General features: G+C 46.8%; 1 protein-coding gene across 4 annotated transcripts in view; it reads left to right on the top strand.

Annotated features, from left to right (window-relative positions):
* The window catches only part of LOC124301224 (transcription factor AP-2-epsilon), a 205,393-nt gene that overhangs the window by 105,775 nt on the left and 84,408 nt on the right, over positions 1–15,210 (top strand). For 2 of the 4 annotated variants that reach the window (XM_046756015.1, XM_046756014.1), the window contains exon 1: positions 11,270–11,912. The exons of the other annotated variants lie outside the window; for them this stretch is intronic. In XM_046756015.1, coding sequence (XP_046611971.1) covers positions 11,628–11,912 — 285 coding nt within the window. In that variant the 5' untranslated portion in view covers positions 11,270–11,627. Of the gene's footprint in view, positions 1–11,269; positions 11,913–15,210 lie in introns of those variants that run through there. 4 annotated transcript variants of the gene reach the window in all.

Raw genomic sequence — 15,210 nt, 5'->3', positions numbered from 1 at the left:
AAGGATCAATTATTTCGCGATCTCTTTTTGCCAGTCATTTTGCACACGCGAACCCTGTTACCAAACGTTTCATACACGTACGTGCTATTCTTAGCTATACTTTATACCGGTGCACTGTACGATACACGCGCGTGCGGACGATAAGAGTGATTTTTTAAGTCTTGTCAAGATATTAAAAGAAGATTCCCGATTCTCGATTCAATCTCAGTTTCGATTACCTCAAAATTGCTTCTTCACTGTGTGTCGGAATTGGTCGGTAAAACGGGCCCGGAACGAAGCGAGTCCCTCCTCGTCTCCTAGGTTTCATTCTTCCGACGAATCATTAGTCAATTAGAAAAAGTTATCGAGGCCCAAGGGAAAGGAGGAGAACTGATTTGTGTACCGAGAACCCGGAACGTATACAAGAGGCCTGTGCAACCGATGGTTTATGGCGAGGCAGCTATCTCGGACGGCGAGTATCGGATCACGAATTTGAGTAATACCTCGCCTTATAGAATTTCTCGTACTTCTTTGGCGTATCGGTCGTCGAGAGAATTGGAGGCACCAAGCGCAGCATCCACCTGTTCACCAACACTCCCGCTTCTCTCCGTGAGTCCCAGCAGCGGACCCCGAATTCAAGCACCACGCAGGCCCCGCGGCCCCCGGCTCTCAGCTGACTCGAGCATAGAATTTTTGGTTATTCGTAATGGTCGCCGGGACCATCCACACGCATTCGCTTACCCACCTGGTTCCGAGTCTGTGAGAGTCGTGCGAGATGACCGAATGCCCTAAGCGGCGACACGCGTGTAGGCTGAATAAGTCCCGTGCTCACACGCGCGGGGAACCAACCGACTCGGGCACACCGACCGACGAATGGACCGACGGTGCGCTGGTCACTGGGGCGTTGACCTGATGCTGGTACCTGGACCAAACGTACGCCGAGGGAGCGAGAAGGAGGCGTCGCGAGCGAGAGGAAGAATCCGAAATTCCTCTGTCGAAATGACGAATTTTCATTCAGTCCTTCCTGAATTTCAACAATTTGTCTCTCTCGTTTTTTTCATTTAGTTCATGAGAAGGAAAAACAATGTACGACGCTGAAATGGCTGTCCGAACGCGTGTAAAAGAAATTCGGATCAGTGCGCAAATAATTGTAAGAGAAGCGGCGCTGTTTTTCAATTGACTTTTTTTTTTTCTATTCAATATTAGTATTATTTTTGTTGAATCCTTCTCCTAGATTTTGAGGAACCGAATTTCAATATTTCTCACCACGACCTTTGAAGGATTTTTAATTTCGATTTTCAGAATACAATTTGTTTTCACGGCAGTCGAAACAAAGTCTGGCACTTTCTTCGGTCCATTCGGATTGAACATATTTAACCCTAAAACCGTACTTTACGTTTTTCACGTAATTTATGTTGGAAGCATATTTTATCACGTCCGTATATAAGCGATCGTAAAAAGATCTAAAACAATTCAGGATCTTGTAATTTTAAATTTCAATTGCAATGTCAAATTTTTTCTGCCCAAACAAATCGCATTCGATAACTTGATTTGAAGAACGCGTTGCACCGTCTGCAGGTAAAAAATGACCGAGTGTGTGTTTATGCGACTGACACAGATTCAGTCTGCAGCTCTGCCTGCCGTGTCGTAGGTCTTGGCATCCGGTCGTTTCGATCAAAATTCGTGCCTACCGATATATCGGGCAATTAATTACCCACCGTACACAGGCCGAAACGTCTTAATCGATGTGTAAGCAATTAAGATTTCCGATTTCACGGTGCGCGGTACATAATTGCTCTGTCCTATTTAAACTATTCACCGCGTCTTACTTTACAAGCCGGCGAAAGAATTATTTATTCACGGTGTTCGATTCGCGTGTTCACCTATATACCTATATTATCTATAGCAGTATACCAGGAATTTATTGAACGCGTATCGATTTTCCATAGATGGTGATTAGACTCGGATCTTGAACATATTCACGGCGCTGCGCTCGCAGGCAAATGAATTCTTCGGGATTTCAAAAGAATGATAGAAAAATAATGTATATGTAATTGCGAGAAAATTCTTTACCCGCAATGTCACGGCATGCATATGACCGTAATTCTTACCGAATTCGTCATCCGATATAAAATAAAAACAAAAAAAAAAAAAAAAAAACTGAGGTTGCAAGTATTTTTCCAAGACTCGCATCCACCTTTGGCGCAACGCAACCTTGACCCAAAGCCTCGATGCGTAATACCGAAATCGTATTTTATTGGAAAAAATGATAACGAGTAATAAAAACGATCAATGGTCTTCAATTGTTTTAGATTTTGTGTAAGCAGGAAAAAATCGAGGGGAACTTTTCGCTCAGACTTTTTGTCCCAACAGGTGAACTTCGAACCGATATTCAATTACGAGTTCGTGAAATTGAAGGATTTGCAAAGACTTTGGGAGCGAAAACTGTGTCGATAGGTCAAAGCGTTAGATTCACGACACTTCTCAAATGTCACGAGTGAAAAGGTTTCGCAGTGTAATCACGCGGGCAAAATTTGGCAATTATTCGCGCGTTGCATGAGACCGCGTTACAAGCTTGAGGTGATTATATCCTAGAATAAAATGATGAAGGTTGCCGTAATAAAAATGAAAGTGTTTTCGCCGTCGTCGTTGTCGTTCTCGTTGTTTGCGTTACAAGTTTAAGCGTCGTCCACCGCGGTGGTTATACTTCGGCTGCACGTACATACATCCGACAGTTGGAAGTGTGTGCGTGACTTGCTACAGGTGTAAACACCACATGCGTTCACGTAGGCAGCAGACTTCGCGGTGTAATATCGAGCGAGTTGTGCAAGGCAGGTGACTTGTGTTACCTCAAACTATTCACTTTCGATGTCAAAGCGAATTGGAGCATGGCGAAACTCGCGCTGCATCCTAGTTTATTTCTTCGCCCGCCTCTATTTACGCATCGTCGCGCATTACTCTCGACATTGCGCGTAATATCGAATCCGCGAATCGTTCGATCGCACGCGTCGGGTCGGATGCTGAAATTCCAGCCTCATTTGCAAAGCCCCTGGACCGGAAATTGAGATTCGGAAAACCTCGGCTACTGGAAGCAATTTTTGAGAACCACTTGTTTCTCTATATTGTTCCGTGAAAATTTATAAGCTGAATGATTTGTCGTAAAAAATGAAATTTGGTGAAAATAAGGAACCGGATATGTCGAATAACACAGCGTCGCACGGTAGGCCGCAGTCCGCGTGGATCAGTGACAACGGTTTCAATCGAACCAACAGCAAACAATACTTTGAAACGAAATATCCACCCGGCTCAAGGAGCGCATCGAAAGGCGAATACCTACGTACAGGAAGAAAGTCGAGGAGGCGTGACGATTGGGGAGATCGTTATTTGCGTACGTTGAATTTCGATCATGCGTCGATGAAGGGAAACCCGAAACCGCACTATCGTCTTAAATTCGGTTTTCGTGAGCCATAGAGGGTCGACCGCAGCTCTTGGCGAGCCTTAATGGCCGAGTCCTAAATTTCGTGGCTGCGTGTCGCCAAGTTCGAGAGAATGGAAGGACGACGACGGGGTGAAAGGCAGAGGATCGAGGTGGCAGGTGAGAACGAACCGATCCTTCTCGCCGAGCTTTGATTCTATCCGAATAATTGCAACCCGGGTAATTGACGTGTCTGACGTCAGGTCCCATCGCCGTCTATCCACGTGTTGAACGCTATACGCGTTTGACCCCGGCAGGCAGCAGGCAGACAGTGTAACGCGTACTTCTCCACTCACCCTTCAAGTTTGACGAGCACTTGTACCCGCGTGGGTAGATATATTTTCGGTGCCCGTGCCGCGACGCTTGAGAATTATTGAAATCTCACTTGACACGCGTGTAAAAGTAGCACAACGTCACGTAGGTGTTTGCGTAAACTTAACACCAATACGCTGCGGCGTTTTATACTGTTTGTACACACTTCGTCCGTGTATCTTCGTTTTTGTGCCGGGTGATCGGTGCAGGAGTCGGACAATTCACGTCCATTAGAATCGTGGAATCTATGAATAAGATACTCAGAAACTCGAATGCGGGGAAAGTACGCTTTGTTCTTCAAACTCGTTAAACTGTCATTTACTGTACAGATGTCTAATTTTTTTCGTCATCTCGGCATTGCGCTGCCGCATTCAATCGCTTTTTAAATCATCGCTGGCTTCTTTTCACGGTATGACCGGTATGAGCGCTTGAAATTATTTGTTCGTTAAAAAAACGCTTTATATGTTGGGCCATCAAAAGGTTTTGACAGTAGGTGCTTCGATAATTTAACAAATACCCGTTTGGTCCTCGCCAATGAAATGATCGTCAAAGAATCCACAAATACCCTGACAGGTTAACTAAGGAGTAACATCTTTTTTTTTCTCTCTCAGGCATCGGAAATAAATGTGAGATTTGAGAGTCGACGGAACAGAAGCTGGTTTCGTGAAAATTACAGTAACTTTGCACACTTGCGTCATAATTGTTTTCAAGAATAGGTATTTCGTACCCTTTGTATTTACGAGCTGCCTGTATACTCGTAAATCGTTGAAACATGATGTAGCTCTTTTTAAAATTTCGAAACACATATCGAAGACATAGATTTCGTTCCTGCAATTTCGAAAACTGTAATTTAAGGCGTAACAATGTGACTTTAATGTCACAATATACTTAGTAACTACAATGCTTGAAAAATATTTATGCTAGGTACTCAGCATCAATCAACAGAGTATACGCCCGAAGCAAGATGTAAAGGTTTCCGGTTCTTCGGGTCAGTTTGATTCTCGAAATGAAGGTTTGAGAAGATGAAGTTCTCTGAACCCGGTTTAGGCAAATGTCCCAACAAATAATACGAGCGAGTATGTTCGTATGTTTGTATTCAAAATGTTGACCCGTTGCGCCGCACGGGAGTATGGATAAGGATTTTAACACGCGTGTGTAATTGTATGGGGAAAACCGTGTGTGCATACATACATCCATTGAAGCCAGTCCATCCGTTGAATAGATAAAATGCCTCCCGTTGGGCGTGTGAAAGATTTCCTCCTCCGGAATAGAAGGCAGTTTGAACACACGGACCTTACTCGAATGAATACAAGCGTGTATAGTTATCCAGCACTTTATGTTACGACCTTAGGTCCAGCTAACGTTCGCCAAAGAATTAATTTACGGTTCACCGTTGCGAATTCTTGTTGATTGACGTTTATTAGAAGTATACGTGAACGGTCGGCGGTGGTTTGAATTCAAAGGAATCGCGAACCCGCGCCGTTCTTTCCTCCAGACAACAGGTCGGAGAACAGAGACACATGCCACATAAGTCAGAGTTCCCGCATTCATCTAAATCCTCTAACCAACTGACGTGGTCATACGCTTCTAAGGTCGTTAATTTTCGCGGATTACGTAACGCCGCAACGCGTAATAGGTAGGATTGGTGTACGGTTTCAACGAAATCTACGAAGCAAAGCTTGGACGACACGCTTTGGCGTAAGTACGAAACGATCGCTCGGCCAAACCGACGCGCTCTGCAAATTACTCCGACACATTCTCCGATCGATTTTGCATTCGATATCGCAGCAAAGCCGGTGCCCTGATCGTCTTTCGCCGCCTGTCGTCGACGGCGCATGGCTGTATAATCAACCGTACACCGCAATCCGACTCGAGTAATAACAAACTTGGACGAGACCACACCCACGCCTCGCGTTCATTGGTCGGATCGCTTAGAAAAATCGAAGGCTAATGGTCGGAGGCTTGCCCACGTGACCGGAACACCTAATTGCCTGTTAAAACGCTAATGTTTCACGTTTTCGCTCCGCTGCCGTTCTACGCCGGCCGACTCTTGACGGGAATTACCGTCAAGACGAACCCCCCCCCGCTTTCCGTCCCATCTCCCAGATTCACGATCGACCTAAGGATAACGAACGTTGACAAAGACGCATTTTTTCCGATTTTGTACGTATCTGACGTCTGCATTGAAATGACAAATTGAACTCGCGATCGGTGATCGTCCGACAGATCCAATCTCGGTAATTTTATTCACTCGTGAAATAAAGCGAACCGGTATTTCGCGGTCAAGACGAAAAACGAAGTATGAATATATTTCGAAATAATTATTACCAGCTATTGCCCAAGCGTTTTTGCCGTTGCGAATCGATGATCAAGAATTCATCTTGACGAATGGTTTTATAGCCCGGTCGTCGTGATAATAGGTCGGAATCGGCCAAAAATACATTCAATGAATACTAATTTTAATTAACGCCTGTTGTGCAGTGTCATCTTCCGACGTCATTCGACACCGTCCATTAGTATCCTGATAATCACATCTGACTAACGTCAACCGCATTCCGAGGTTTAAATGACCAGGGCCGGCGTACGAGACGCGCGTATTATAGGTACGAACGCGAATCGCGTGCATTTCTCGTAAACTGCAGTAGTATGAGGTATACTAAGGTTCCGACGCCGCATACGTTATCGGTTCGCATCGCGTCCCGAGCCTTAACAATATTCCCGCGTATTCCTCGGTATTCCTATATTCCTAGACTAGATGGCCCGGGCCATCAGGGATATTGTGGGGCTGGTTTGTGCCCATATATTCAATAGCGGTGAGGAGGCGCTATCTGCATCCGGCAGCCCGCCTCCCCAGAATAGATGTGAAAATATGCCAAAAGATTTCTCCAGGGAGTGTCAAAGCGGCGTTTTGCTCCCTGTAAACCGAGCATTATCAAAGGGCCGTTAATCTCAAAAATGGACCATGCCACCGTCGTCCCGCGGTTCTTCGCTCTTATTTTCTCTTTTTATTACTCCGTGTTATACTTTCTTTTTCTTTTTTTTTTTTTCTCTTCTTCAAACCGTTCTTCTTCCTCTTGTCCCCTGAAGATAAATGCTTTTTATTCACCTCCCGTGGACCGACTGGTCGAGGCTGCTGCGCCTCTTCGCGCCTCCTTGGAACACTCTCAAAGCGTCGAATCTCACGTGTCTGCTTATACTTTCGTTCGTTCGCAGCAGCCTAGCACACCCACGGATCGTGTGGAGTGCGTTAATCTCACCGATTCCTTCCTCGTGAAGTTTCGGATCAAAACACCATATCCACCAGGGCAGGTGTGCCCTGCAATGGTGATCAGAGCACGGGAGGGAGGAAACAAAAAGAAGTGTAAAATGAAATAGAGTGGAGAAAAAAAGAAAAAAAAAGAAGAAAGGAGAACGAGAGAAAAGTCTACGGTATGCCGTAGGGATTCGGCTTCGGTGAAAGCCTCGGGCTTCCACGAGGCTCAAGGTCCGGTATTATCTTGCCCTAGTGTGGATCAAGAGTCTCTCTAGATGATCACTACTGTTCAAATTCACACTGGCCACTGTTTATTAATAGCTCTGGAAGGCGTCGGGGTCCGGTTTCTATCAAATTACATCCTACGGGAGTGAAATTTCTCAGCATAGGAGAACGAAGGAAACGAGGATAAGCCGCCTCACCCTCTCGGGAGATTTGTTCCGAATTCGAAACGTCAGAGCGTACCTGCCCGTACAACGGAACATAATAAACCAAGCGCACGAGACATTTCTTTTCCAGGTGAGTATATCGCGCTGTTTTCTTTTTACGCGCGAATCGCATTCTTTCTTAACAAGCTCTGCTCGGTGCAAGCGCTCGGCTCAGGCTGTAGCCACGGAGTCGTTGTAGCTCTGCTCGTAACTGGTCGTATTTGGGTTAACGAATGTAGGAATGTAACAGCATGACAGCTAATTCCACGCTAGACGAATGCTCGTTCGATCGCCGTTCCTGCTCAGGATTATTGACCACTATCCGAGTCCTCGGGACCGTTTGTCCTTCACGTCCACGTCGAGTTCCTCGCTGCCGGAGTGCCCATCGCTGAACGGCGATGCCGAGTAAGTGAATCCGATCGGAATATGGAGAGCCAATTTGCATCTCGCATTTGCCTCTTCGAGATTTATCCTCTCTTACAGCTTAGAATAATTTGTTAACTCTTATAAACGGCACGCGGTTATCGACTGGTCCCTGTAACACGGGTATAAGATACTCGGCTCGAGACTACTCTCACTCGGCTCCACGATCTCGCCGTGTCGTGTCTGAGAGATCCTAACGAGATAAGGTTGCGCGTTCGTTGGACGGTTCAATGAAAATTCTCCTCATTCGGATGAAACTTCACGCGTTAACAGAATGGTGTTGAATTGATTAAGCTGCCTGAGATATCGCAAGCCGTCCACGCCGTTCCTCCAATTTTTGTCTCCAGCTCGCCGCGAACGCAGTTATACTTGAACTTGGAGGTTCGGAGGACCCTTCCTCTTCATCTTCTTATTTACGAGGCGATCGCTTTACCGTCCTTGATTCGAACCACGCGGTTGGCAGCGTATGATAAACCAGCTCCAGCTTCCGAGACCCATATAACAACACCCGACCCATATTAGGGAGTCCGGGGAACAGTTAAGCCGGTGCGTGTAGGGTTTACGCATTGCAAGATGGTACACGGTAGCTTCCTACCTCCTAATTGAAAATATAAGCTCGCTCGCTTCAACAATGGTCATTTGCATCGCTTAATAGGAGTAAACAGAGTTCGTAACGCGGTGCTCTACTCCTTTTCCAAACGAGCAGGCTTCACTTCGGAGGATGAAACTTTGCTCGATAATGGCAAAGTACCGCGTTATTTAACGGCCCTCGCGGACTCGGTAGAACAATTCTTACGCCGTTGGCTTTTATGGAATGCAAGGCGTTCACCTATACCTCGCTACACTCGGGGTTTTAATGGTCTCGTACTTTTTACGCGGAACAATTTCGACCGAGTCCATTTCACTCCGGTGTACCTTGTATCCGATGGAGCTTCCAAGAGTTTGATTATCTGGTCGTTTCATGCGTTACAGAGATGGCGAACTTGCCTAAACTCGAGCGTACGAGACCGATGACGTACCTTCGGCCGTAAAACATTCTGCACTTAGTTCGACGTGCGTCGGGGAGTATGGCAAAGAAAAAAACAAGAGAAACGTCAGAAACCGAAGATTGAGTTTTTGATTGTGAATTGATCCACGAGAGTGGAATTGCGGACGATTGGTTATAGAGGAGATGAAGAAACGCGTCTTGTTTGAGATAAGCGAAGTTATAACGACCGGGGCATCATCGTCGATATCAGATACATTGACGGGATACGCGAATGACGTTGAGCATAGAATGGTAATGATTGGAAATTGTGTTCGCTCCGTGGATCTGTAAAGGTATAGAAGAAATAACATCTGTCTGTTGTCAAGCTTGTGTAGGTGTGTACGCAAGCCGTATATAAGGCTTAGCCAGAAAAGGACGGTGAATTAATGGATAAAGTCAATCGTATATACGTACCGTGATCTCCGAAGGCTGTGTATATGCGTATATACACACGTACAAGAGACACACGCGATACCGAGCAAAGGCAATTAGAATGAGACAGAAGACGGCAAGGCGCTGTCTAGTCAAACACCAAGATAGGGAACCTGCACGGCGGTACCTGAGCACGCACAAGCGCTCGCGCACACACACACGAATCCAGGTGTACGTCATGACCAAGAACCGAAGCTTGTACGTGCAGCGACAACGAGAGAGAGAGAGAGAGAGAGAGAGAGAGACGCTCGTGTAGGTGAACCACACGTTCTCTGGTTATAAGAACTCGGCGTGAGCCAGAACGAGAAAGACATGTTCTCCAAGAAGAGAGGAAAAAGACGGGGCGTATGGAATCGACGGGCGAGAGACGAGGAGGAAACGGAAGAATCGGGGCGGCAGAGGAGATGAGAAGAGAGGAGAGGAGCGGAGAGGAGAGGAGAGGAGAGGAGAGGAGAGGAGAGGAGAGGAGAGGAGACGACGTCCAGGTGATGATGTTCGAGCCGTGGTCCAGAGGAAGAGCGGGCGTCGGGAGGGATTCGAAGAGGAAGGGAAAGAGGAGAGAGGGGGATCGGCAGGTGCCGCGGGGGGAGGTCCACCACTTGCTCCTCGGCCGATCGGCTCCCCCCTCCTGCCGCGGGCGGCGCCACTTGTTTCTTCGCGTCTTTTAGCCTCTAGCCATATTCTCGAGGGCGCCCGCGCCACGAACGTGTCCTGACGACCGTCACCGTCACCGTCGCACCCACCGCCTGAGAACCGCCGCCATCGTCATCGCCATCGGCAACGTCGAGTCTCTCGCCAAGACGCGTGCGCCGACCCCCCGGGGGATTTCCCGGGAGTTTTCCGAAACCCCCCCTATCGCGCCACGTGCTCGTCGAGCGCCGCCGGCACCCGGAAGTCGCCCACCCCCAGTTTCGTGTTGTTTTCAACCTGATCGCCGCGTCTCGCGCTTACGGATTGACAGTCGGTGCCGCCTTGCGGTGGACCATTTTTTTGCACAACTCATGGTTTCCGGATTACTGGAATCAAAAAGTGACTGGACGTCAGATTTAGCGAAAATTCATCGCCAATCTCAACGAAATTCATCGGTCTCTGTTACGGACTATGTACAGCAGGTGATGTTCTTGTTGTGTGAATCCTGAGCATTGATTCCGATGTCGACGGATGATTTATGTGTCATTGGATTATCGGTCGTGCAACCGCGATGCGATGGACGAAGGTAACGAGGATTCAGGTACGTTTTACGATTTGAAACTGTAACGTGAAAATTGATTCGGCCTGTAACGATAGAACATCGCGATCGGTACGATTGTCGGATTTTTCAAACAATCGTGACACGATCGCCGTCGCCTGTCTACCGATCACTTTCGAACTTCAACTCCGATCGTACCTTAATTCGGGATGACCTCGCGTTCGATTTGAAGTGCCGAGAATTTTCAAGTTACTCCTGGTGTGTTTTCTGTGAATCGCGATACTCCGTCGCGTTCTCGTTGTTTCGAAGATCGGTAAGCCGGTGTCAAAAGCACGTTATCCGCATAAAGAGAGAATAAAAAAAACTATCAAAAAACGAGAAGAGTGAACAGTGGTTATTAATACGTACGGTAATAATAATAAACGACACGTACGATGCATGAAAATGACGTCGAGATATTCAACGGAGACTATTCAGGCACCGGCGCAGTGAAATCGGTCCAGATCTGCTGCACCGTCGCGGAGAACACACGGTAGCCGATATCCCTCGATATACATATACCCCTGCACCAGGTAGACACGTGACTGATTAGACAGGTTTGCTCGGCATCGATATCGGTCACACTGTCGTCCATGCCGGCTGCCCGCTACACGCACTTACAATCAGGATTCTTTTAATCGCGGAGTCTAGGCTGGTCCCAGCGGCAAGGAAGGGGGGGTGGGGGGTGGGGGAGGGGAGCGATCGACGCCGGAAGAAGGGAGGGAGAGCCCGGAGGAAAGAATCTTACTCCGTGTACGTGGTTCTTCTTATCCTTGTACACGGTGTAAAAATAAATATGACCTTTCAAAGGCGTCCGTACGAGGCGTCTAATTACCGGTTTTCGTTCGAACCTCCACGGAGCCGATGAGATATCGTCTCTCTATTCGCCGATTGTGATCATGCTTGCTGAAATACCGGCCGATCGATATCGCGAGAGCGGCGCAAGGTAAGATCGTCGCTCCGTCGAGCATCCGGACACAAAGTGTCCAGGGGGGAAAAACGGGCCTCTTCTACCGAAATCGGGAAACACCGCCAAAATTCGAATCCCGCGGGGAAATCTTCGGCTCGGGATGTCGAGCCTGGAGGGCGGCGAGGCCGACAACGGGACGACGGCTTCTTCTCTCGAGGAGGTCGCCTCGCCGACGAGCGTCGGGTCGGAGCTGATGGTCACCACCGACATGCTCGAGGAGCACGAGTCGAGGCTGAACGACACCCGGGACGTAAAACGGAAGCGGGACACCGACGGGGATGAACTCAGTCCACGGAAGCTGCCGTCCCTGACCAGCAACAACAACGACGTCGGTTTCGTTTTGGGCGACAATACCGAGGACGAATTGCAGACCGAGGCCGATGACGTAAGTCCCAGACCAACGAGTCTCTTATACCTGTACAAAATTGAGAACCGAAATTTCGATCCGTATCCGCATTTATCCTTCCTCCAGTCCGCGGGAAGTTCGACGATGATTTTTGATTATCCAGCGAACAACCTGATTCGCGGGTTGTTCGCGGGCCTCGGATACGTAAATTACGTAATTTCGAACTTGCGCACACCTCGAAGAAGCCTGTTACCACGCTCGTGTAAACAGGCGCATTCTGTTTCTACCTACGTGTGTATACGTATGTACAGTTTCGAGTTACCGGCCTGTTGTAAAATAGGAAGAAAACGATGAAAAAACAGGTATTTTCTCCCACGCGATATCCTCCTCGTATTATCGTGTACGCGTACCGTACGTATATATATATATATCTATGTATGGTATACCTTACGCCGATGATGTTCGCGCAGAGCTGTCGCACGGCGTCGTCATCTTCATACGAAATCTCTCAGGTATTTTTATCGCAGGGCATTGACATTCTTGTTTTTTTTTTTTTTTATGTATTTTATACGATCATGCTTATATATTATCTTGAACGCAGCTGCCGCTGCCATGCTCTTTACGACGCGGAAGATCCTCTTCGCCTCCGGGGTATCGCGAGGATGAAAATTCGAAACGAGACCTTCCGATTCTCTCAATGCTGGATGTGGATGGTCAGGTGTGCTATACGTACATATACGTTATACATCTGTGTACGTATATACGTGTACATACACTTCGGTTTAATGGGACCACGGAAGGAGGATGACGACGATGATAACTCGTTCGCGCGGTGGCAATGACTTTTGAATCGTTGTTTCTAAGCTTCTTAGAATATTGGAAACCCGTTTCGAACCTTCGCTTTCAGCAGCGGCTTTGAGAAGATGAGGAGGAGACACATCTCGCCTTGGGCTAGCTGATCTTGCAGCGCGCGAGTCTCCGTCTCTGTCTTTTTCTTTTCTCTCTCTCTCTCTCTCTCTCTTTCCCTTTTTTATTTCCTCCTTTCTTTCTGTATGTTTGTTTTTTTCCTTTTTCTTTGTTTTACATCCTTCTTCTTACCTCCGCCTCGTTCTCTCCCTCTACTCGATATCTTTTCGCCTCCGTCTCTCTCGGCACACAGAGGGTTTCCCAGTAACCCTCGGGGTTTGACTCACTGCTGCTGCTGCTGATGCTGCTGCAGAGCACCTTCGGGCGTTACGGCAACGTGTTTACTATCCGCCGGCATCGCGCTTCTTTATTTTATATTTATTTCCATTTCATTTACACACATGTTCTAACGTCGGTTAACAGGTTCTCTCGATTCTTTATATACAATTTTTTTTTTTTCTTTAAGTTAGTTTTTTCTCTCTGAACTTTACTATTTATTTTTTTTTCCCATTTTTATGCATAATACGTTGCACGTACGCATATATTCTAATTCGCATTAAAATCTCTTCGATATCTCGTCGTCTACACTTGAATTATACACACGTTATTAAATCGTTAAAACGTCAAACGTTTCTTATGTCACGCTAAATTATTGCACCGCGTGATAATATAATCCCGGGTTTAAAGTATGCACATCTTTCAAATCAAGAATCCCACAATAATTCTTCTCAACAGATACATCTTATATAGCGTGTACGTATATTTTTCAATATTCCCCAACAGCTTCGCGCCTATACGTTCAATTCCAATAAAATTCCCAAAAGAAATATTTCATAGGATTAAAAGCGCGTGCAGCTATGATTTTTAATTACAATTCTGCTCACACTACGGATTTGCACCAACGAACGCGAAGAGCTGGAAAAATACCGATGCTTCGTGATTTATTTTTTATTCATTTTTTTTTTTTCATTTCTAACCCGGACTGTGAAATATCGCTATCGCGAACGTATTCAAGTATCAGTCGGTTCGCCGCTACTGCAAGGATCAGGTGTTATCCTTGCAGGGCGGTTCTTCTATCCTGCGGCCGAGTGCACCGTCGCAGTGTCATCGGTAACCTGGCAAGGTCAAGTTTGTGTGAATTGCGGGTACACAGAGGAGGTGGCACAAGGGCCGTGGAAGGTGCTTATGCCCACCACCGTAATAATAAGGAGTGTGTACGCAGGTGCTTACGGGCGTCGGGACTTACACAAGTTCTCAAGGCACGCACGCGCTCGAACTTCGTGCATTACGTTTCCATCTGCATCGGCGGTGTGACGTCACAAACGTGTGCTCACGCGTTCCTATGTACACACGCAGGTTGTATACGTGTACATATGTATTTATGGGTAGGTATATGTACGTACAGTTATCGCACACTTGGATCCACGCGTCGAGTGATTGCGGACACTGTTCGGCAGGACGAAATTTATGCCGTTGTTGGATCCTATTGGTGTTTGGTTTAATTTAAAAGTCAATTTCTCGAACTTGATGCCGAGAGGTGGAGAGTCGTTGCGTTAGAAATGTATGCCTAGGTTATAGTTTATAGATACAGAAATATACGCCCGGGTGAAAGTGTATAATTATATGTATATGTAACCAACGACGAATTTGTAACTGCACAGTCATTAACATAGTTTCTATTGCCTTGTAGGCGATAAAATATATGACGGAATTCGTTGGCATAACCCGACAAATTCCTGTAATTTGTACGACGAAACACGCGTCGATTCTTCCCATAATTTAAGTCACCTTGTAGATTTTTAGACGTAACTTTCCCGAAAAAAAATTCCAATTTTCGGTTTTGGCTGAATTGTAAAATTTGGTATACCGTGCAGCGGTAGCTTTCACGCATTATAATATAATATAATATATATTATAGGTACACGTTGTGAGGTGAGATTGAAAGGGTCAAGATTAATCACCATTTCGCGGCGTTTTAGATAATGATACAGGCGGTGCGAAATTCGTACGTGTTACGAAGTGATGTATTGCCGCTTGTCGGTCCAAGCTCATGGTACCTTGGCTTGTGCTGCAGCCATCATGAGCCAGCCCAAGCAGTTAGCGCATACCTCTCCGATGATTCGCTCGAACTGACCCAGTGAAGCGCGTCTATAGCCGCGTTCACGATCTGCCGCGGAGAAACGATGCAGATGCTGGCTTTGGACGAGCGAGTCGATGCTGCGTGTACGTACATACGTGCACTTACCCACCTACTTTGTTGCGCACTTCGCGTCTTCGCGAAATTAATTTTACCGTCCCGTTGTTCTTGACGCAGTATTGACGTAACATCGGCTGCAGAAGGCGTAATTCGCTTCGGCGCAAGACGCAAATCATTCCCGAACATCCGGCTCTTCGAATCCATACAAATACCTCGGACATCGACGAGCAATAA

This window comes from Neodiprion virginianus, chromosome 3, assembly GCF_021901495.1.
Source record: "Neodiprion virginianus isolate iyNeoVirg1 chromosome 3, iyNeoVirg1.1, whole genome shotgun sequence".
NCBI classification, from domain to species: domain Eukaryota; kingdom Metazoa; phylum Arthropoda; class Insecta; order Hymenoptera; family Diprionidae; genus Neodiprion; species Neodiprion virginianus.
Note: the sequence above shows the minus strand (reverse complement) of the source record. Positions and strands in the feature narration are given on the sequence as shown.